Raw genomic sequence first — 25012 nt, 5'->3', positions numbered from 1 at the left:
CAGGACACTTACAGTCACTAGGCTTTCATTCAGCAAGTATTTAAAGAGTAGCTTACAAGTCTGAGTGCTGAAGAGACAACCATAAACCATACACAGCAGAAATAAGATGTGGTTCCTTCCAGGCCTAATAAATGAATATTCTACTAGTGGTACAAGAACTCTTTCATCTTTACCATTAGAAGTCATCTTTTTTTTTTATTTTATTATGTTATGTTAATCACCATATCTTACATCGTTAATTTTTGATGTAGTGTTCCATGATTCATTGTTTGCGTATAACACCCAGTGCTCCATTCAGTATGTGCCCTCTTTAATACCCATCACCAGGCTAGTCCATCCCCCCACCCCGTCCCCTCTAGAACCCTCAGTTTGTTTCTCAGAGTCCATAGTCTCTCGTGGTTCATCTCCCCCACCAATTTCCCCCCCTTCATTTCTTCCTTCCTACTATCTTTTTTTTTTTTTTTTTTTTAACATATAATGTATTATTTGTTTCAGAGGTACAGGTCTGTGATTCATCAGTCTTACACAATTCACAGCGCTTACCATAGCACATACCCTCCCCAATGTCTATCACCCAGCCACCCTGTCCCTCCCATCCCCCACCACTCCAGCAACCCTGTTTGTTTCCTGAGATTAAAAATTCCTCATATCAGTGAGATCATATGATACGTCTTTCTCTGATTGACTTATTTCACTCAGCATAATACCCTCCAGTTCCATCCACATCGTTGCAAAAGGCAAGATTTCATTCCTTTTGATGGCTGCATAATATTTCATTGTATATATATACCCCATCTTCTTTATCCATTCTTCTGTCGATGGACATCTTGGCTCTTTCCATAGTTTGGCTATTGTGGACATTGCTGCTATAAACATTGGGGTGCATGTACCCCTTCGTATCACTACATTTGTATCTTTGGGGTAAATACCCAGTAGTGCAATTGCTGGATCGTATGGTAGCTCTATTTTCAACTTTTTGAGGAACCTCCATACTGTTTTCCAGAGTGGCTGCACCAGCTTGCATTCCCACCAACAGTGTAGGAGGGTTCCCCTTTCTCCGCATCCCCGCCAACATCTGTCGTTTCCTGACTTGTTAATTTTAGCCATTCTGACTGGTGTGAGGTGATATCTCACTGAGGTTTTGATTTGGATTTCCCTGATGCCGAGCGATGTTGAGCACTTTTTCATGCGTCTGTTGGCCGTTTGGATGTCTTCTTTGGAAAAATGTCTGTTCATGTCTTTTGCCCATTTCTTGATTGGATCATTTGTTCTTTGGGTGTTGAGTTTGATAAGTTCTTTATAGATTTTGGATACTAGCCCTTTATCTGATATGTCATTTGTAAATATCTTCTCCCATTCTGTTGGTTGTCTTTTGGTTTTGTTGACTGTTTCTTTTGCTGTGCAAAAGCTTTTTATCTTGATGAAGTCCCAATAGTTCATTTTTGCCCTTGCTTCCCTTGCCTTTGGCGATGTTTCTAGGAAGAAGTTGCCGCGGCTGAGGTTGAAGAGGTTGCTGCCTGTGTTCTCCTTTAGGATTTTGATGGACTCCTGTGTCACATTTAGGTCTTTCAACCATTTTGAGTCTATTTTTGTGTGTGGTGTAAGGAAATGGTTCAGTTTCATTCTTCTGCATGTGGCTGTCCAGTATTCCCAACACTATTTGTTGAAGAGACTGTCTTTTTTCCATTGGACATTCTTTCCTGCTTTATTGAAGATTACTTGACCATAGAGTTGAGGGTCCATTTCTGGGCTCTCTATTCTGTTCCATTGATCTATGTGTCTGTTTTTGTGCCAGTACCATACTGTCTTGATGATTACAGCTTTGTAATAGAAGTCATCTTAGATGCATTCATGTTGGCTCTGTCTTTTTTTTTATAATTAATTAATTAATTTTTAAATATTTTATTTATTTTTGTGAGAGAGAATGAGCACACGCGGGGGAGGGGGCAGAGAGAGAAGCAGACTCCCCACTGAGCAGGGAGCCTGATGTGGGACTCCCATCTCAGGACCCTGAGATCATGACCTGAGCTGACAGCAGACACTTAACTGACTGAGCCACCCAGGTGGCCCTGTTGGCTCTGTCTTAAGTCACTCTAATGGGCCTGATTTATGTTGTTGTTGTTAATCGTGTGGTTTTGGCAGTTTCTGCCTTTTGAGTTTGAATTCTTGCTCTGTAATTTACAAAGTTATGCAATCCTGAGCAAGTTACTTAAACTGAATCTTCTATTCCAAGTGAGCATAATAATACCCATCTATTAGGGTTGTTGTAAGAATTAACTGGATAATAAATGTGCAATATGAAACATAATACCTGCTTCATCACAAGCTTTCAATAAATGTTAGCTATTGTGATGAAGATGGTGGTGGCGGTGACAAGGATTCCTTGGAGTCCTGATTTGGTGTTTTGTACTTAGTTCTGTCCAATTATGTGACATGGCGAAAACAACAGCTAGAGACAGAGAGACATCAGGAAACAAAAGGTTGATTGATTTAGAGTGGTGGGATCAAAACAAGATGTGCCAAGTCCCACCCATTGTGGGAAGGAGGTCTTCTAAGCAATGACGGCTTTTGGAAAGATAACTTGGTTTCATGGAAAACATATTACACTGTGTCATTAATCTTGAATTTCAGTTTGAGGTTCTAAGTCATTTGTTATTAAAAGAGTTAATACATGTGAAGTACCTAAAACAGTGCCTGGTACACAGAAAGTACTCTGTAAATGTTTCTATCATTACAAGCTGTTATCATTCATTCATTTAGTTTTCCCATAATCTAACAAATATTTAGTGAGAGTCTGCTAGCTGCCAAGTTGCCTTCTAGACATGCTGGGTTCAGGGTGAACTAGATAAACAGTTGCCATTTTGAAGATAAGGTTCTAGCAGAGGGGAGATTTGCTATTCTTGGGTCAGGTCTCTAAGCCCTTCTGGGTCTTAATGACTTCATCAGTAAAATAAAGTTTGGCCGTAAAATCTTACAATAGTGTCTTCCAATGACACTATTTTCCTGGCTGACTATATGCTGATTATTTATTTATATATTAAATTTTTATTGATACCTACCATATATAGGCACTGTGCTAGGTGCTAGGAATATAGTAGTAACTAGAGCAGACACAGCATCTGCCCTCATAGAGCATTAAGTCAATGCACAAGGCATAGATTGACTAGGTAATTGTGAGCTTGATTAGTGTTATTACAGAGGGCAAAATGCTAGGCTTGTGTTATTGATTTATATGACAGAAACAAAATATATATATTACTCTTGATAGAAGGGCCATTATAAAACATTAATCCAGATTTTTTTTCCTCCCATTTTTTGAGTTTATATTATCTTGTCTGCTTAAACAGGAGCAGTTGGACATCATGGAGACAACTTGGTAGAGAAGATCATTTCAGTGCTTCCCCAGCTTCCAGGCCACACCAACGACGTGATGGTTAACATGGTGGAGCTTACGGCACTCCAGAATGAGGAGAAAAATCAGAGTATGGTTGCACCAGGCTGTCTTGCACAATCCAAGTAAGATATACAGGTTCTTTTTCTTCTCTCATCCTTCTCCCTCTTTTCTTTTTCTCTGAGGCCAACTATTTCTGTAGGAAGGAAGCAATGAAGAGTTGGCCTGGTTGAAAAATTCACAGTGGATAACATTTAGAAAAAAGCATTTTCCCCCCTAACTTTGAAATAATGATACCCATTAAACAACAATAAGCCAAAAAGTATGGAAGTGTCATTTATAGAGATGTCATTTAGATGTAATATAAGTTTGTTCTGAGGATTGGTTAAGTGGGTCAATTTATACATCTCCATTCCACAGATGGTTTCACATGGAATCCAGGCTTACTCAATTTCTTTTTCCCAGTGGGCTTTTTCACATGACTAAATAATCGCCCACAAAGCTATGAACCAGTGCCATCTTTCTGAATGTAAACAATATGCTCTGGGACATCAATGAGAGAAGTTTTTATTTCTGTATATACTTTTCACATGCTTAGAGAAGTCAGAAAAAGAAGATGGTATACTTCATGTTATGCAGAGTTTCAAAAATAGAAAAACATTTCTCCAGAACCATGACAATAAAAAGCTAGCAGTAGTTATCTCCTCTACTTTGTCCTTCATCAGTAATTCTTTTGAGGAAAAAAAAAGGTATTAGGTGAAAAAGTATCTGAGTATCTGTTTGGAAAACAGGATCTTTTCCATTATAGTTTCAAATCTTAATAGTAACAGATATATTTGGAATTTCCTAAAATATCTGCAATTAGTTTTCATCTCTTGAGTTTTTCAGCTTTCTTTTTTTTTTTTTTAGGTAGTTCATAACATTTATTGCATGCCCGGGGTGTATGGGCCAGTGTGGGATGAAAATGGAAAGTTCTGCACCCTTTCTTTTTTGTATACTTATACACACAGTAAAAACATAGGTCATGTGCTCACTTTGGTAGCACATATACTAAAACATAGGCCTTGAGCTTGCAGCTATACAAACCCGGAAGTAATTGTAATTGGAGATATTTGTAGCTGTTCAGAGGGCCATTCAAAAGTTACTTATCAAGGACTTACTATGAGCCTTCTCTGGACTAAGTAGTATGAAGGACATAAAATAATAAAAAGTATCATTTTTGCCTTCAGCGACTACTTTTCTTATTGGGGTAGTCCTTTTTACACACGGGTTCAAGTAAAACACAATAGAAATTACATGGACTCAAGACTCAGGTGTCTGTTACAGATTATAAATTCTACAAAGTATCAGGTCCACATGGCCTTTGTAGATCAATGTGGGCCTTGTGGAAGTGGTGATGCTTGACTTAATTATGTCTTGAAGAATTTAGAAAAAGAGAAGGGCTAACGTGAGCATAGGTATGGAAACAAGAATGATCAGGGCCTGATAGGATGGGGTATGAGGAAGAAAGACCACCTCACTGGACCCCCAGTGCCATCAGCAGTAATGTTTTTCAGGACTTACTAGGTGCCAAGCACGTTTCCGGGCATTTTACATTTGGGAAGTCGTTTAAGTTTTATGATAACCTAATGAGGTAGGTGTTGTTATTCCCCCATTTTACCAGTAAGGAAACTGAGACAAAGAGACCTTAAGTGACATAGGTAGCAGGAGGTAGAGCTAGAATTTGAGCCCAGAGTTTGACTTCAGAGCTACGGTCTTAACTTCTGTGCTGTCTATGCAGGGGCCAGAGAGGAGCTAGGCTCATGAATAGATTTAAAGAGACAGACAAAAATGAAGTTACTTGATGATTTAATTTCGAGAGTACTATTCATTCAACATAGCAGTTACACTGGCAACACAAATCAATATTTTGTCTAATTTCAGCAAAAATAGGAGTTTATTAAAGGGACTGGATAGCTAACACAATCAAAAGAAGAACTCTCTCTCTCTCTTTTTTTTTTTTTTAAAGGAAGAACTCTTAATCAGATTTTGGAAAGGACAACACAGTTCCAGGGGTCTAGAATTTAGGAAAAGCCTCTTCAAGGCCTTGACATCAGAGAGACTGAATTTTAACTGTTTTTGGTCATGGTCACTCTGTTTAAGCTTCAGATTCTAAGGGAAAATGTGAGATTGGCCTCACTTGGGCCTTGTGCTCCATCCACCCTCTGCCCAGTGGGGATTGAGAGCAGTTCATACTGGTTAAGAATTGCGCCATGATTGTATGGCCTGGTGGAGGGGTAGTTCTTCAAAGGAAAATGGAAACATTTATCAAAAGAAGGAGGAAGGGCTGCTGGGCAGGCAGAAGCAGTGGATGCCTTTTAATAATAATAGCACATACTTGTATAGGACTTACTATGTAATAGGCGTTCCGATCACTTTATATTTAGTGACTTTTTTAATTCTCACAACCTCTCTGTGAAGTGGTTCTATTACCATCCCCTTTTATAGATGAGAAAGGAGATTGAATGACATGCCTAAAGTGGCACACACAGTTAGAAGTGGTGGGGCCTATACTTGAACCCCAGTAGTTTAGCTCTAAAGTCAGTGCTTACCGTTATTCTATGCTGCCTCCTGAGAGGCCTAAGATAATTACAAAAAAACCAAGTGAGCACCCCAGAGAAGTTTGCAAGGAGAGAGAAGAGTTGAATCCAGCACTAATGAGCAGGGACCAAGCAAATTCTGACAAGTGTAGTAGGACAAATGTAAAGAATCTCTTAGATCTACAAGTTATATTTTGATTATGACCAATTTATTTAACTTGGACTCTCCAGCACTCATTCTACCCCAAGCTTAGTCCAAGGCTTGAATGAAACAAGCCTTAGAATCCCATTTCTCTTGTCAGTGATGGCTTTAGAAATGGGGAGGTGACAAGAGAGAAGGTCTTCTTAGGGCTTCTTGATCAGGTTTCTTTGCTTCTGAAAAGAGACTCAAGAAAGAGACGTGCTTTTCCCTCTTCCTCCCCCTCCTCCCCCAACTCCCAGGACTCTGATTAAGTCCTGAAAGTGCTGCGGGATTCTGCTTACAACCTGAAGTTGAAGCTGACATGTGGAAGGTGGGACGGCCACAGGTGCCACAGAGGAGAGCAGTGATGGCATAATGTGCCTGGACCCCATAGAGAGGATAGTCCCTATTGTTTAAGCCAAATCGAGCCTCTGTTTTCTGTAACTTGCAACCAAAGGCATCCTAACTGATATATTTTCTGTACCTCATTATTTCATCTATAAAATGAAGGCGTTGGCCTGAATGACTTCTAAGGCTCTTGGTTTTTAAAGTAAAAATGTTTCATATATATATGTATATAATATATGTATGTAATATATATGTAATATATATTAACCCTCCAGTCTTTATTTTCATTGGGTGCCTTTTCCTCTCCTTTGACTGTGAATGAGTATTGTCATAGAATATGAGTTTTGAGAGCCATCCAAGTATGAGGGTGTGGTCATAAATGTCAAAGGCAGTGATGAGTTCTAGAAGGATCTGAATAAAGAAAACTTTCATGAGAGCAGGTTTGGTGACATAGGAGGAATAGGAGTCAGGTTGCAAAAGATAGAGAGATAGGTGGTGAGAAGGTGACAAACAAAGGTTTAAAGCAATAAAGAGAAAAATTAGGTAGTTTCTTTACAATTGCTTGGAATACTGAGAGAATTGTGCCAATCAATTTCTCTGTAAAAGGGGAATTGAAATGAATTACAGCTTTTGTAGTATAAACTGTACTTCCATCAAGATAATAACAACCACTACTACCTCCTACACCACCCCCCAAAACTTCTCAGGGAAAGGAGTATGAGGATAAAAAAATTAGTACTAAAATGAAAACAGATGGGTGCTTGGCAATAAGCAATGTGCCTGCAATGGGATAATCTTTAGAAAGCAAGTCTCTAACTATGATATAATCCTTAATAATCAAAATTTACTGCTAATATAATTTTTATAAAAGGCTGTGCATAATCTTAGCAATTAAAGTTACTGCCAATGCAAATGAGAAATTGATAACTTTAAATGAATTATAACTTGGCTTTCCAGTTCTTGTCCATTGGTCCCTGGATTACGTGGAATCTTGTGTTCAAGAAGGAAGCGGAATCTTTTCTGTTCTTATGTGTTCCTTCTGTTGAAATGGGTTTCTATTCTCTGCTCCAGCTCCACTCTCTCTAATCTATTACTCTTTCAGTTCCTCAAGTGCCCTACGCCTGATGCCCCAGCTGCATTTGCTACATCTGGCTTGCTGCCCCTCTCTCTGGCTGAACCCAGCACCCACGTGCCCACTTCTCCCAAAGCTCCCCATATGCCTTCAGGTCTTTCTTCTATCTTAGCACTTCTAGCCCTTCCTATTTCATTCCCCTGTTTTATTGTTTTTCTCCTTAGCACTCTCTAATATACTTATTTATATTGTATTTTTTTTTAATGTTTTATTTATTTTTTGAGAGAGACAGAGATAGTGAGAGAGAGCATGGGTGGGAAGGAGGGGGCTGAGCAGGGGGCTGAGCAGGGAGCCTGATGCGGGGCTCAAATCCCAGGACCCTGAGATCGTGACCTGAGCCGAAGGCAGATTGCTTAACTTACTGAGCCACCCAGACGCCTCTATGTTGTTCTATTTTTGTGTCTTCCTTTCGTAGGGGGCAATAGAGAAAACTTTCTGCTAGAAAGTTCCCTCAGAGGAGGGAGATTTGTCTGTTTTATTCACTGTGATGTCCCCAGTGCCTAGAACAATACCTGGCACTCAAGGGATATTTGTTGAGTGATAAGGGCAGGATCCGTGTATGGAATGAGGCTGCTGAATTAAGAGAGGGTGAAGCCAAACCCGAGCATAGGAGAGATTAGTTTGCAGATGTCTAGATTCTAATTATTGAATATATGAAATGCTCTCATTATGTTAGCAAAACAGAGCAAAATTGGCCAGGTGATTCTACTTGTGGGACTTCTTTCATGGATGTGTTCTGCACACACGTAGAATGATATATTCATTCATCACTAATTTGTAATTGCAAATGGAAATAACTGCAGTGTCAGTTCAGTAAATTGTGTTACACTAATGTGATGAAATTTCAAATATCTATTGAAATAGAATGAAGAATGAAGTTGTTTATATACTGATAAGCAGTGAGCTTGATGACATATTTTAAATGAAAAAAGTGGGGTATAACATGCCTGTTTGTACAAAAGGGTGAAATACACACATTTGCTTTTGATACACTGGAAATATCCATATATATATTTTACATATATATATCTGAAAAAATGTATAAGGAACTGGTGATATTGGCTTCCTCTGTGGAGGGATGCTGCAGTTGGGGGTACACTGAGAAGAATAAAGACGGAGGAAGGAGGGACATGTTCTACTCTGTATACCAGTTTGTGTGCTTTGAATTTCCAATCCTGTGAATGTATTTCCTATTAAAAATAAATAGAGATTAGATTTAAATAAAATCACTGTTTCCTTCTTAAGCTAACTTAAGATGGGATTCTGTGCTCCTGGAAAGGAGAGTAGCTGTCTCTTATTTTGGAATCTCTGCAATGCTTTTCTCCCTCTACATTGTCTTCCCTCTTCAGTGAACCATCCTTTCCTTTAAAACTTTAAAACTTCTTATTAAAATGCCAAAACCTGGGGCGCTTGGGTGGCTCAGTTGGTTAAGTGTCTGCCTTTGGCTCAGGTCATGATCCCAGGGTCCTGAGATGGAGCCCTGCATTGGGCTCCCTGCTCAGCAGGGAGTCTGCTTCTCCCTCTCCCTCTGCCTGCTGCTCCCCCTGCTTGTGCTCTCTCTCTCTATCAAATAAATAAATAAAATCTTTAAAAAAATGCCCAAGGGTGGCTCCGTTGCGCAATGGATAGCGCATTGGACTTCTAAAAAAATGCCCAAACCCTGCACTGTAATTATTTGTTTCATGTTCTGTCTCCCCTAGTAGACTGTAAATTCCTTGAAGGTAGTAACTGTGCCTGGAACTTTTTTTTTTTTTTTTAAAGATTTTATTCATTTATTCATGAGAGACAGAGAGAGGCAGAGACAGAGGGAGAAGCAGGCTCCCCAAGGAGCAGGGAGCCCAATGCGGGACTCGATCCCAGGATCCTGGGATCATGACCTGAGCCAAAGGCAGACGCTTAACCATCTGAGCTACCTAGGCACCCTGTGCCTGGAACTCTTAAGAGGTGTTATTAAATTGAATAAAACAATGAATAAATGCTTGAATAAGTCTTAATAATAGATTGAGACCAAGTTTAAAAATGATTATGTCAATCCATGAAAAGCCTTATCTACTTCACTTTAGCACTTAAGCCACTGTCTAGTATTGTTGATTGATATCTATCTAATCTATCTTACTTCTTCCTTTAAGTTTCTTCTTTGTACTTTACTCCAAATTTACCTCATTGTCTAGGTCAGTGAGAAGGAAGGAAGGTGACAATGAGTGCCTGAATTTTGTTAGGCATTATGCGAAGTATTTTAAAATGTACTTAAGTAACTTGCCCTTAGCCAAACTTTCCCTAAGTGATTGAATTGGGTCATTTAACAAAATTATTTTTTAATTCCAGGGCAAATTTCTTTTCTGCTATATCATGACTCTGATACATGCTTACTTGAATGAATGTATAAATAAATCATAATTCAGAAATAGTGGGTATTCTAGTTTATAAAAAGCAATATTTAAGTCCAGTTTTCTTGTTAGTTTTTATTTTGGAGGTGGGGTTTTTTTTCCTAGACTATACAACAATGAAATAAATGGGGTAGATCTTATGGAAAAGAGACAAATGCCACAGTGGTTTCAACCTAAACAATGATGAGCCAATTTGTTGTTGAATTTCACAATGTCGAGTAACCTGATAATTGATGTATATCAAAGTCACTAACTGGACCCTTTAAGTCAAAGATTGTTAAATCACCTCTTAATAGCCATACATTTTTCTCCTCTTTCCTTAGTTTCCAAGTACCAATTAAATATTACTATTAGAGACAACATTTTCAGAGGGAATAAAGGTAATTTTTCTTAGAGCAGAGCCAGAGGTACTAGTCTGATTTTAAATTTACCTACAGATAGAATGACTGAACTTGTATGTGAACATTATGTAAAGTGTATTTAATGTTGAGCTTGAGGTGAAGAGCCACCACACAAGAGGGTGTGTTATCACATAGCAGTGTTGGGAATGACCTTGGCACTGATACAGACTGTGGGCATCTCCTCCTGATATGATACCAAAAAATAAACTAAACTGATATTTAAAAAAACTATTCGGGATGCCTGGCTGGCTCAGTTGGTAGAGCATCCGACTCTTGATCTCAGTGTCGTGAATTCAAGCCCCACATTGGGCATGGATACTACTTTAGAAACAAAGAAACAACCCCCCCCCCCCAAAAAAAAACACAAGAAACTGTTCAAGTAACATTGCAAATGGAATAGGAGGAAGGCCTACCTCTTCTTAGCATACAGCTTGCTATATTTAACTTTTTTTGGGACTTCTAAAGATCATCTGGTCTCCATTACAGATTTAGAAAAAAGAATTAATGAATAATTTGTGGACGGTGGGAATGAAATAAAGTAGGGTTCTTTTCTGAAGATGAAGGGATAAATGTATCTTCTAAGAAATAGTTAAATAATTTAATATGCCAGAGACATTTAAGTTATATTTCTTGATAAAGAATTATGTTTAATAGTTATATTTTTATATATTTAATATATTTTTTTGGAATTCTTTTTTAATGTGTATTTAAAAAAAGGTTTGAAGGTAGAAATTCTTTTTCTATAATTGCTTACATATTGCAGCTCTGTCATGGTATCTGTTATTTAAAAAATGTGCAGGCAATCCCCAGAATCTTTTTCATATTGAAAAATTTAAAGTGGCTTGTGGTCTCTGTGTTGTGAGAACACTGAACTCTGGGTCATTGTGGCTTTGGGATCCATAATTTAAATGGAAACTGTGGCTCCTTTAGAAAAAGCTAAGAATTCTCTGAAGTCAGCTAAAACCAAGAAGGAGGAATGGAAAGACTCATTACATTTGAATGACAAATTCCTGATTAGGTTGATGTTTACTGCCAAGCAAAAGTCAACAAGTCCAAACATCTAACTTCTGAGTTAACCAACCTTTATTAGGGTGCTTCTAAATCTTAGGTTATGTAGACTAGAGTGTATTCAGTAGCATGGCAGGACTTTCCCACACTTCTGGCTACAGCTTCTCTCCTCTCTGTTGCCGGCTGGTATTCTTGCCTGAGGACCCCTTTCTTTTCTTTTATTTCTGCCTTCTAATAACCAGGTCACACTGGGATAGTGATGGGTGGTAGGGTGGCTGGGATCAACAGGGTAGGGGTAGTTGCCCTTCTTCTAGGAAGAAGAAAATAAGAAGAATGAGATGGTTTTAGCAATAAAGAAGGCATTTTCGGGGTCCAAGGCAGGAGATGTCTGAAATCCAGGAAGCTCATTTGGGGGAAAATTCAGGAAGTTCATCATGGAACCCTCCAAGCATGTAAATGTGTGTTGTAATTTATTCACAATATTTATTAATTGACTACTGTGTGACAGGCACTTGATGAAGGCAAGATCTCTGCCATTATGGAATTTTTTCTAATGGGGGAGACAACAAATGGATAAACAAGTGGATATATAGTGTCAGCCAGGGATAAGTGCTATGAAGCAAATAAAGCAAGGTAAGGGAATCAAGAGTGACTAAGGATTTGGGGTGGTTAGTAGGTGTGTGGAGGGGATAGAAAAGGTCTTTCTGAGATGTCTTTCAAACAGAGACTTCAGGGAAGTAAATTATAAGCTTGTGGATATCTGGGTTTAGAACATTCCATCCTAAGGAAAGGACTAGTTGTTCAGAGATAACTTGTGATGTTAATTTGCTTTCCCCTAATGGCTAATGATGTTGAACATCTTTTCCTGTACTTACGTTCCATCTGCATATTCTCTCTCTTTTTTTTTTTTTACAAGTAACCAAAGTACTGTATTTTCCTCTCTATATTTCTACATAGCTTATCGTATTATATATAATAGTATAAATAATTCAAAGATACAGTTTTTTTTCTTTTCAAGTTTTTATTTAAATTCCAGTTAGTTGGGACACCTGGGTGGCTCAGTCAGTTTAAGCGTCTGCCTTCGGCTCAGGTCATGATCCTGGGGTCCTGGGATTGAGCCCCGCATTGGGCTCCCTGCTCTGTGGGGAGCCTGCTTCTCCCTCTGCTTGCCACTCCCCCTGCTTGTGCTCTCTCTCTCTCTCTCTCTCTCCCCCCCCGACAAATAAATAAATCAAATCTTAAAAAAATAAATTCCAATTTGTTAACATACAGCATAATGTTAGTTTCAGGTGTAGAATTTAGTGATTCATCACTTACATAAACCACCCAGAGCTCATCACAATAACTGCTCTCCTTACTATCCATCACCTATTTAAACCATCCTCCAACCTCCCCTCCAGCAGCCCTGAGTTTGTTCTCTATAGTTAAAAGTCTGTTTCTTGGTTTGTTTCTCTCTCTTTCTTACCCCTATGTTAATTTGTTTTGTTTCTTAAATTCCACATATGAGTGAAATCATATGGTATTTGTCTTTCTTTGACTGACTTACTTCGCTTAGCATAATACTCTCTAGCTCAATCCACACGTTGCAAATGGTGAGATTTCACTCTTTTTGATAGTTGAGTAATATTCCATTGTGTGTGAGACACACACACACACACACACACACACACACACACATCTTCATTATCCATACATCAGTCAATGGACATTTGGGCTCCTACCATAATTTGGCTATTGTTGATAATGCTGCTATAAACATCAGAGTGCATGTGTTCCTTTGAATTAGTATTTTTGTGTCCTTTGGGTAAATACCTAGTAGTGCAATTGCTGGGTCGTAGGGTAATTCTATTTTTAACTTTTTTAGGAATCTCCATACTATTTTTCAGAGTGGCTGCACCAGTTTGCATTCCCACCAACAGTGCAAGAGGCTTCTCCTTTCTCTACATCCTCACCAACACTTGTTGTTTCTTGTGTTGCTGATTTTAGCCATTCTGACAAGTGTGAGGTGATATCTCATGTGATTTTGATTTGTATTTCCATGATGATGAGTGATGTTGAGCATCTTTTCATGTGTCTGTTAGCCAACTGTATGTCTTTTTTGGAAAAATATCTATTCATGTCTTTCACCCATTTTTAAACTGGATTCTTTGTTTTTTGGGTGTTGAATTTTAAAAGTTCTTTATATATTTTGTATACTAACCCTTTATCAGATATGTCATTTGCAAATATCTTCTCCCATTCGGTACGTTGCCTTTTTTTTTTTTTTTTTTGCCTTTTAGTTTTGTCGATTGTTTCCTTCACTATGCAGAAGTTTGATCTTGATGAAGTTCCAATAGTTCATTTATGTTTTTGTTTCCCTTGTCTCAGGAGACATATCTAGTAAGAATTTAATATGGTGGATGTCAAAGAGGTTGCTGCCTGTGTGGTATTCTCTAGGATTTTAATGGTTTCCTTTCTCAAATTTAGGTCTTTAATCCACTTTGAATTTATTTTTGTGTATGGTGTAAGAAAGTGGTCCACTTTCATTCTTCTGCATGTGGCTGTCCAATTTTCCTAACACCACTTGTTGAAGAGACTGTCTTTTTTCCATTGGATATTCTTTCCTGCTTTGTTGAAGATTATTTGACCATATAGTTGTGGGTCCATTTCTGGGCTCTCTATTCTGTTCCATTGATCTATGTGTCTGTTTTTGAGCCAGTACCCTGTTGTCTTGATCACTATAGCTTTGTAATATAACTTGAGGTATGGAATTATAATGCCCCCAGCTTTTTTTTTTTTTTTTTTTTTTTTCAAGATTCCTTGGGCTATTCAGGGTCTTTTCTGGTTCCACACGAATTTTAGGATTATTTGTTCTAGCTCTGTGAAAAATGCTGGTGGTGTTTTGATAGGGATGGCATTGAATGTGTAGATTGTAGCAGCTCTTTCTGCCCATGGGTCCTATCCCCATGCTTTAATAAAACCACCTTTTTGCAATAAAATAAAATAAAATAAATAAATGTGTAGATTGCTTTGGGTAGTATAGACATTTTAACAATATTTGTTCTTTCAATCCATGAGCATGGAAAGTTTTTCCATTTCTTTGTGTCATCTTCAAGTTCTTTCATTAGTGTTTTATACTTTTCAGAATACAGATCTTTTATCTCTTTGGCTAGGTTGCTTCTTAATTACTGGTGTCTAGAAATGCGACAGATTTCTTTATGCTGATTTTGTATCCTGTGACTTTGTTGAATTCATGTATCAATTCTAACAATTTTTTGGTGGACTGTTTTGGATTTTCTATTTGGAGTATTTTGTCATCTGCAAATAGTGGAAGTTTGACTTCTTCTTTGCCGATTTGGATGCCTTTTATTTCCTTTTTGTTGCCTGATTGGTGAGGCTAGGACTTCCAGTACTATGTTAAATAACAGTGTTGAGAGTGGGCATCCCTAACTTGTTCCTGACCATAGAGGAAGAGCTCTCAGTTTTTCCCCATTGAAGATGATATTAGCTGTGGATTTTTCATATATGGCCTTTATTATGTTGAGGTATGTTCCCTCTATCCCTACTTTTTTGACGGCTTTTATCATGAATGGATGTTGTATTTCGTCAAGTGCTTTTTCTGCATCTATTGAAAAGATCATGTGGTTCTTATCCTTTCTTTTATTAATGTGGCTTACCACATTGATTGATTTGTGAATACTGAACCACTCTTGTGGCCCAGGAATAAATCACCATTTGATTGTGGTGAATGATTTTTTTCAGTGTATTGTTGGATTCGATTTGTTAGTATTCTATTGAGTTTCTGCATGCATGTTCATCAAGGATATTGGCCTGTAATTGTCTTTTTAGTGGAGTCTTTGTCTGGTTTTGCAATCAGGGTAATGCTGGCCTCATAGAATGAGCTTGGAAGCTTTCATTTCTATTTTTTTGGAACAGTTTGAGAAGAATAGGTGTTAACTTTCCTTTAAATGTTTGGTAGAGTTCATCTGTGAAGACTTCTGATCTTGGACTTCTGTTTGTTGGGAGATTTTTGATTACTGATTCAATTTCTCTGCTGGTTATTGGTCCATTCAAGTTTTCTATTTCTTCCTGTGTTAGTTTTGGTAGTTTATGTTTCTAGGAATTTATCCATTTCTTCCAGGTTGTCCAATTTGTTGGTATATATAGTTTTTCATAATATTTACTTACAATTGTTTGTATTATTATGGTGTTGGTTGTTATTTCTCATCTCTCATTTGTGATTTTATTTGTTTGGGTCCTTTCTCTCTTCTTTTTGATAAATCTGGGGAAGCGTTTATCAATTTTATTATTTTTTTCAAAAAATAAACCAGCTCCTGATTTCATGGATCTGTTCTATTGTTTTTTTAGTTTCTGTATCATCTTTATTATTTCCCTTCTTCTGCTGGCTTTAGGCTTTGTTTGTTGTTCTTTTTCTAGCTCCCTTAGGTGTAAGATTAGGTTGTTTGAGATTTTTCTCGTTTCTTAAGGTAGGCTTGTATTGCTATGTACTTTCCTATTAGGACCGCTTTTGCTGCATCCCAAGGTTTTGGTCTGTCATGTTTTCATTTTCTTATCTTTCTATGTGTGTTTTAATTTCTTCCTTGATTTCTTGGTTGACCCATTCATTCTTTAGTAGCATATTGTTTAACCTCCATGAATTTGTGGTCTCCTAATTTTCTTTTTTTTTTGGTGGTGGACTTTACGTTTCATAGCATTGTGATCAGAAAGTATATATGGTATGATCTCAATCTTTTTGTACTTGTTGAGGCCTAACCCAGTATATGATCTCTTCTAGAGAATGTCCCATGTGCACTTGAAAAGAATGTGTATTCTGTTGCTTTAGGATGAAATGTTCTGTATAAATCTGTTAATTCCACCTGGTCCAGTGTGTCATTCAAAGCCATTGTTTCCTTGTTGATCTTCTGCTTCGATGATCTGTCCATTGCTGTAAGTGGGATGTTAAAGTCCCCTACTATTATTATGTATCAATGAGTTTCTTTATATTTGTTATTAATTATTTTATGTATTTGGGTGTTCCCATGGTGGGAGTGTAAATATTACAATTGTTAGATATTCTTGTTGGATAATGCCCTTTATTATGATATAATCCGCTTTTTCGTCTCTTGTTACAGTCGTTAGTTTAAAATCTAGTTTGTCTGATGTAAGTATTGCTACCTTGGCTTTCTTTTGACATCCATTTGCCTGATAAATGTTTCTCTATCCTCTCACTCTCAATATGCACGTGTCATCAGGTCTAAAATGGTCTCTTATAGGCAGCATAAAGATGGGTCTTATTTTTTGTATCCATTCTGACACGCTATGTCTTTTGATTGGAGTGTTTAGTCCATTTACATTCAGAGTAATTATTGATAGATATGTATTTAGTGCCATTTTATTATGTGTTTTGTCATGGTTTCTGGAGATTTTCTCTGTTCCTTTTAGTCTTTGTTGCTTTTGGTCTTCTTTCCTACTCAAAGAGTACCCTTTAATATTTCTTGCAGGGGTGGTTTAGTGGTCATGAACTCCTATAGTTTTTGTTTGGGAAATTATTTATCTCTCCTATTCTGAATGACAACCTTGCTGGATAAAGTATTCTTGGCTGCACATTTTCCATCCAGCACATTGAATATATCATGCCACTCTCTTCTGGCTTGCTAAGTTTCTGTGGAGAGATCTTCAGCTAGTCTTATGGGTCTTCCCTTGTAAATTAGGGACTTCTTTTGTCTTGCTGCTTTTAGAATTTTTTCTTTATCACCATATTTTGCAAATTTCATTGCAATATGTCTTGGTGTTGGCCTGCTTTTGTTGATTTTGATCGGTGTTCTCTGTGTCTCCTGGATCTGGATGTCAGTTTCCTTCCCCCCAATTAGGGAGGTTTTCAGCTGTATATTTCCTCAAATTTTCCTCTTCTTCTTCTGGGACTCCTATGATACGAATGTTATTACATTTGATGGAATCATTGAGTTCCCTAAGTCTATCTCGTGTTCTGTAATTCTTTCTCTCTTTTTTCAGCTTCATTATTTTCCATAATTCTATCTTCTATATCCTTGATTTGTTCCTGTGCTTCTTGCATCCTTGTTGTCATTACATCCAGTCTGTTTTGAATCTGAGTTATTGCATTTTTCATTTCTGATTGTTTTTTAACTCTTTTATCTCTGCAGTAAGGGCCTCCCTGAAGTCTTCATGCTTTTCTCAAGTCAAGCAAGTATCCTTATGATTGTTGCTTTAAATTTTCAAGCAGGCATATTCCTTATATCTGTTTTGATTAGATCTCTAGCTGTGACCTTATCTTGTTCTTTCATTTTGGATGAATTACTCTGCCTTGATATTTTGTCTAAGTCTCTGTCTTCCTCTCTAAGTTAGAAAAGCCTGTTATGTTTCCTGCTCCTAAGAGTAGTGGCCTTATGAAGAAGAGGTCTTCTTTTTATGAAGAGTGTCCAGGGCCTGGCACTTCAGGGAGTGTCTCTGGTGTGTGCTGCCTGTGCTCTCCTGTTGTGTTTTGGCTGCTCTGTCTTTCAGGTCAGTTGTCTGCAGGGGCTCTCCTGGCATGCAGTGGGCAGTGTTTGGAACTTGGCCAGAGTGTGGCGAGTTTTAACTAGGTATGCTCTGCTCTGCTTGTTAAATGCGACCTGATTAAACTTCCACTAGAGATGAAGCCTTGCAGAGCTCTCTGGTCAGAAGTAGTTTTGGCGGGGGTTTCTGCTGGTCCTCTAGGGAGTGGGCCCACTGTGCTGGTTCTTAGGCACACTTGCCCAAGAAGAGCAATACCAGCAGAGTGTGGAGGTAGGGTGGGGTGGGACTTAGTGTAAGCAGGTTAGGGAGCCAGTGTTGGCACTGTGCTGTTTACTGAAGTTGGTTTATGCCGCAGGGCGGGGGAGGGAAATGGTGCCAGCCAGCTCCTTTTTCCCTGGAGAGGGGTCTCTGTGCTTGCTCCTCTCAGGGAAGCACTCCTAGAAGAGTGAATAATCTCCCTGCTGTTTGTCCCAGGTATTTTTCACATAGTCATTTTCACACTGGCTGCCTCTAGGTTCTTTGCCTGCCTTCTCTCCAGGAGCAGCTCAGTGCCCTACAGACTCTGTCCCAGCCAAGCCTGCTGACTTAAAACTCCAAACTTTAGGGACCTGGTGTGGTGGGGAGCTGCACTGGACTTGTGGTGGAGGGTCTCACTACACTGGGACTGATGCAGGTTTGACTGAGAAGGACAGTCATGTCAGAGTGCAGGGGTGTGGGACTTGGAGCAAGCAGGTTAGGCAGCCAGTGTTGGAGCCAAGATGCCCTCAGCAGGTGTCTCCATACCTATGGTGAGGGGCAGGGAAGGGAAATGGTACCCACCAGCCCTTTTGTCCCTGAAGAGGCATCTCTGTGACCCCCACCTCTCACAGATGGTTCCAAGAAGAGCAAACAGTCTCTCCTTGTGAGCTTTAGGTAATCCTCAGATGGTGCTCTCTGTCCCCGGGTTGCTTGCATGCCTTCTTTCCAGGAGTAGGGCAGTACCCTCGGGGCTCTATCCCTGCCAAGCTTTCGGATATCTACACTCCAGTCTTTGAGCCCTACTGGTTGCAAAAACTCATGAAAATTAGTTCCTTTCATTTTCCCAGCCAGTGGCTTTAGGGAAATGTTCTTTTGTATATCCTTGTGTGCTCCACTCTCTCCTGCCTTTCTCCACGACCAGGGCTCCCTCCCCTCTGCAGCACCCACAGTCCATTTCTCCCCCAAACCACATCTCCACACTTCCTACCTTCCTCATTGTGGCCTCTTCTCTCCCTCTAATTGACCAGTTTGTTCTTCAGTCCTCAAGTTGATTTCTTGGGTATTCAGAATGATTTGGTAGTTATCTAGTTGTGTCGCAGGGGCAAGACTTGCCTAGGGTTCTCCTACTATGCTACCATCTTAGCTTTCCTCCCATCTGCATATCCTCTTAAAGAAAATGTCTCTTCACATCTATTGCCCATTTTTTGTTATTGGTGTTAGGTATATATATAACCCTTTGTCAGGTAAGTAATTTGCAAATATTTTCTTCTAGTCTGTAGCTTCTCTTTTTATCCTCTCAATAGGTCTTTTCACAAAGCAAAAGTTTTAAAATTTTGATGAAATTCAGTTTATCAGTTTTTCCTGTTATGGATTGTGCTTTTGGTGTCAAGTTCAAGAACTCTGCTTAACCTTAAATTCTGAAGATTTTCTGTGATTTTTTTTTCTAAAACTTTTATACATTCTTTATTCAAGTATAATTAGCATACAGTGTTGTATTAGTTTCAGATGTACAATATAATGATTCCAACAATTCTGTGTATTACTTGGTGCTCATTATGGTAAGTGTATTCTTAATTCCTTTCACCGACTTCACCCATCCCTCCACCTATTCCCCTTCAGTTACCACCAATTTGTTCTCTATGTTTGAGTCTATTTTTTTTAAATCTCTCTCTCTCTCTTTCTTTTGTTCATTGGTTTTGTTTTTTAAATTCCACATATGAGTGAAATCATGTGGTATTTGTCTTTCTCTTACTGACTTATTTCACTTAGCATTATAGTTTGTAGATCCATCTATGTTGTTTTTGCAAAGGGCAAGATTCATTCTTTCTTATGGCTGGGTAGTATTCTGGTGTATATGTATATATATATACCATATCTTCTTACCCATTTTCCTATTGATGGACACTTGGGTTGCTTCCATAACTTGATTATTATAAAAATGCAGCAGTAAACATAGGGGCACATGTGTCTTTTTGAATTAGTGTTTTCATTTTATTTGGGCAAATACCCAGTAGCAGAATTACGGTATCATATGGCAATTCTATTTTTAAATTTTGGAGGAATGTCCATACTGTTTTCCACAGTGGCTTTACTACCTGGCATTCCTGCCAACAGTGCATGAGCATTCCTGCTCCTCCACATCCTTGCCAAAACTTGTTATTTTTTTGTGGTTTTGATTTTAACCATTCTGACAGGTGTGAGGTGGTATCTCACTGTGGTTTTGATATGCATTTCCATGATGATTAGTGGTAAAGAGCATCTTTTCATGTGTCTGTTGACCATCTGTAGTCTTCTTTGGAAAAATGTCTATTCGTGTCCTCTGTCCATATTTTAATTGGATTGTTTCTATGATGTTGAGTTGTATAATTTCTTTATATATTTTGAATATTAATCCCTGATTGGATATGTCATTTGCAAGTATCTTCTGTTTAGTAGTTTGACTTTTCATTTTGTTGATGGCTTCCTTCACTATGCGAAAAAGCTTTTTATTTTGTTGTAGTCCCAATAGTTTAATTTTGCTTTTATTTCCCTTGCCAAAGGAGACATATCTAGAAAATTTTTTCTTTGGCTGATGTCAAAGAGATAACTGCCTATGTTTTCTTCCAGAAATTTTATTGTTTCAGGTCTCACATTTAGGTCTTTAATCCATTTTGAGTTTATTTTTGTATATGGTGTAAGAAAGTGGTCCAGTTTTGTTCTTTTGCACGTAGCTGTCCAGTTTTCCCAACACCATTTGTTGAAGAGACTGTCTTTCCCATTGTATATTCTTGCCTCATTTGTTGTAGATTAATTGACCATAAGACTGTGGGTTTATTTCTGGGTTCTCTATTCTCTTCTATTGATGTATGTGTCTATTTTTATGCCAGTACCATACTGTTTTGATTATTACAGCTTTATAGTATATCTTGAAATCTGGGATTGTGATACCTCCAGTTTTATTCTCTTTTTTTTCAATATTGCTGTGGCTATTCAGGGTCTTTTGTGGTTCCATACACATTTTAGGATTATTTGTTCTAGCTGTGTGAAAAATGCTGTTGTTATTTTGAGAGGGATTGTATTATATCTGTAGATTGCTTTGGGTAGTATGGACATTTTAACTATATTGGTTCTCCCAAATCATGAACATAGAGTATCTTTCCATTTGTTTGTGTTTCAATTTCTTTCATCAGTGTTTTTTCTTAAAAAAAATAATTTATTTAATAATAATAATGTTATTATTATTTTCATTAAGTTCTGTGCCCAGTATGGGGCTTGAACTCATGACCCTGAGATCTAGAGTTGCATCCTCTACTGACTGAGTCAGCCAGGTACCCTTCATCAGTGTTCTATAGTTTTGGAATACAGGTCTTTCACCTCCTTGGTTAAGTTTATTCCCAGATATTTTATTTTGGTGCAATTTGGCAATGGGATCATTTTCTTAATATTTCTGGTACTTTATTATTAGTGTATAGAAAGGCAACTGATTTCTGTATATTAATTTTGTATCTGTGACTTTACTGAATTCATTTATAGGTTCTAATAGTTTTTGGTGGAGTCTTGAGGGTTTTCTATATAGACTATCATGTAATCTGCAAATAGTGACCATTTTACTTCTTCCTTACCAATTTAGATGCCATCTATTTCTTTTCATTGTCTAATTTCTTTTTTTTCTTTTGTTAACGATTTTATTTATTTATTTGACAGAGACATAGAGAGAGCCAGAGAGTACAAGCAGGGGGAGTGGCAGAGGGAGAAGGATAAGCAGGCTTCCTGCTGAACAGGGAGCCTGACGTGGGGCTCGATCCCAGGACTCTGGGATCATGACCTGAACCAAGGGCAGATGCTTAACTGACTGAGCCACCCAGGTGCCCACATTGTCTAATTTCTGTGGCTAGAACTATCAGTACTATGTTGAATAAAAGTGTTGAGAGTAGACATCCTTGTCTTGTTCCTGATCTTAGGGGAAAAGCTCTGTTTTTCACCATTGATTATGGTGATAGCTGTTGGTTTTCATATATGGCCTTTCTTATGTTGAGGTATGACTCCTCTAAACCTACTTTGCTGAGGGTTTTTATCATGAATGGATGTTGAACTTTGTCAGATACTTTTTCTGCATCTATTGAAATGATCATATGGGGACACCTGGGTGGCTCAGTCGTTAAGCGTCTGCCTTCGGCTCAGGTCATGATCCCAGGGTCCTGAGATCAAGCCCTGCCTCAGGCTCCCTGCTCCATGGGAAGCCTGCTTCTCCCTCTCCTACTCCCCCTGCTTGTGTTCCCTCTCTTGCTGTGTCTCTCTCTGTCAAATAAATGAATAAAATCTTAAAAAAAAAAAAGAATAAGAAAAATAAAACTTCTTTGAAATGATCATATGGTTTTTTTCCTTTCCCTTGTTAATGTGATGTATCACATTGATATGAATATTGAACCACCCTTGCATCCCTGGTATCAATCCCACTTGATCATGGTGAATGATTTTTTTTAACATATTGTTGGATTCAGTTTGCTAATATTTTGTTGGGGATTTTTACATCTATGTTCATCAGAGATATTGGCTTATAGTTTTCTTTTTTTTTGTAGTGTCTTTATCTGGTTTTGGAATCAGGGTAATGCTGGCCTTGTAGAATGGCTTTGGAAGCTTTCCATTCTCTTCTTTTTTTGTGGGGGGGGGAATAGTTTGAAAATAATAGGTATTATCTCTTCTTTAAATGTTTGGTCAAATTTCACTGTAGAGCATCTAGTCCTAGGCTGTGTGTCTGATTATTGATTCAATTTCATTGCTAGTAATTGATCTGTTCAGATTTTCTATTTCTTCCTGATTCAGTTTTGGAAAGTTATATGTTTCTAGGAGTTTATTCATTTCTTCTAGGTTGTCCAATTTATTGGCCCTATAATTTTTCATAGTATTCTCTTTTAGTCTTTTGTATTCATGTGGTATCAGTTGTTTTGCCTCCTCTTTCACTTCTGATTTTTTTGAGTCCTCTGTCTTTTTTTTTTTTTTAATGAATCTGGCTTTAGATTTATGAAATTTGATGATCTTTTCAAAGAACCAGCTCCTGGTTTTGATGATCTGTTCTATTGTTTTTTTAGTCCCTATTTCATTTATTTCTGCTCTAATCTATTTCTTTCCTTCTACTAGCTTTGGGCTTTGTTTGTTCTTTTTCAAGCTCCTTTAGGTGTGGAGTTTGGTTGTTTATTTTTTTTCCTGCTTCTTGAGGTAGGTCTGTATTGCTGTAATCTTCCCTATTAGAACAGCTTTTGCTATATCCCAAAGATTTTGGGTCATTATGTTTTCATTTTCATTTGTCTCCATGTGTTTTTTGATGTCTTCTTTCATTTCTCGGTTGACCCACTCAGTGTTTAGTAGCATGTTATTTAACCTCTGTGTATTTGTGTTCTTTCCAGATTTTTTCTTGTGATAGATTTCTAGGTTGATACTGTTGTGGTCATAAAAGATGCATGATATAATTTCAGTCTTTTTGAATTTGTTGAGACTTGTTTTGTGACCTAACATCTAGTCTGTTCTGGAGAATGTTCCATGTGCACTTGAAAAGTATGTGAGTTTCACTGTTTTCTGATAGAATGTTCTGAATATATCTGTTAGATCCATCCGGTCCAATGTATCATTCAAAGCCACTGTTTTCTTGTTGATTTCTGTCTGGATGATCTATATTGATGTAAGTGGGGTGTTAAAGTGTCCTACTCTTATTGTATTACTATCAGTTTCTATCTTTATACCTGTTAATAGTTGCTTTATGTATTTGGGTGCTCCCATATTGGGTACATATATATTTATAATTGTTATGTTTTCTTGTTGGATTGTACCCTTTATGATTTGTAGTGTCCTTCTTTGTCTCGTTATAGTCTTTGTTTTAAAGTCTGTTTTGTCCGATATAAGTATTGCTACCTCAGCTTTCATTTTGCTTCCATTTGCATGATAAATGTTTTTGTATTGCTTTACTTTCAATCCGCCTGTGTCTTTAGGTCTGAAAGGAGTCTATTGTAGGCAGCAAATAGATGGGTCTTGCTTTTTTATCCATTCAGTGACCGATGTATTTTGATTGTTTAGTCTGTTTATATTTGAAGTGATTATTGATAGGTATGTACTTATTGCCATTTTGTTCTGTTTTGTTTTGTTTTTAATTTTAAGTAGGCTCCACATCCAACATGGGACTTGTACTCATGACCCTGAGGGTAAGAGTCACATGCTCTATTGACTGAGTCAGTCAGGCACCCCATTATTGCCATTTTGATACCTGTTATATGGTTGTTTTTGTAGTTCTCTGTTCCTTTCTTCTCTTGCTATCTTCTTTTGTGGTTTGATGGCTTTCTTTAGTGATAGGCTTGGATTCTTTTCTCTTTATTTTGTGCTTATCTATTTCTGGTTTTTGATTTGTGGTTACCATCAAGTTTATATATAACATACATATAGAAGTCTATATTAGGGTGATGTTTACTTACATTTGAACCCATTCTAAAAGCACTAAATGTTTATTCCCACCTTCCCCACGTTTTCTGTGTAAGATATCCTATTTTACATCCTTTTACTTTGTGAATCCCTTGACTGATTTTTATTGATGTAATTGATATTATTACTTCTGTGCTTTAACCTCTGTACTGGTTTCATAAGTGATTAATCTACTACTTTTATTATGTTTGTGTGGACCTGTGAATTTTTTTCCTTTCTTAATTTTCTTACTCCTGATTATGGCCTTTCTTTCTACTCAAAGAATTCTTTTTAACGTTTTTTTGTAAGGCTAGTTTAGTGGCGATGAATTCCTTTAGCTTTTGTTTGGGAAACTCTATCTATCCTTCTATTCTGAATTATAGTCTTGCTGGATAGAGTATTCTTGGTTGTAAGTTTCTTCCTTTCAGCT

At 37.8% G+C, this 25012-nt stretch overlaps 1 protein-coding gene across 1 annotated transcript in view; it reads left to right on the top strand.

The window, feature by feature from the left end:
- The window catches only part of SCFD2 (sec1 family domain containing 2), a 430884-nt gene that overhangs the window by 19437 nt on the left and 386435 nt on the right, over positions 1 to 25012 (top strand). The window contains exon 2 of the mRNA XM_032400353.1: positions 3348 to 3516. Coding sequence (XP_032256244.1) covers positions 3348 to 3516 — 169 coding nt within the window. The remainder of the gene's footprint in view (positions 1 to 3347; positions 3517 to 25012) is intronic.

The sequence above is a fragment of the Phoca vitulina genome, unplaced genomic scaffold (assembly GCF_004348235.1).
Source record: "Phoca vitulina isolate PV1807 unplaced genomic scaffold, GSC_HSeal_1.0 scaffold3, whole genome shotgun sequence".
NCBI lineage: Eukaryota > Metazoa > Chordata > Mammalia > Carnivora > Phocidae > Phoca > Phoca vitulina.
Note: the sequence above shows the minus strand (reverse complement) of the source record. Positions and strands in the feature narration are given on the sequence as shown.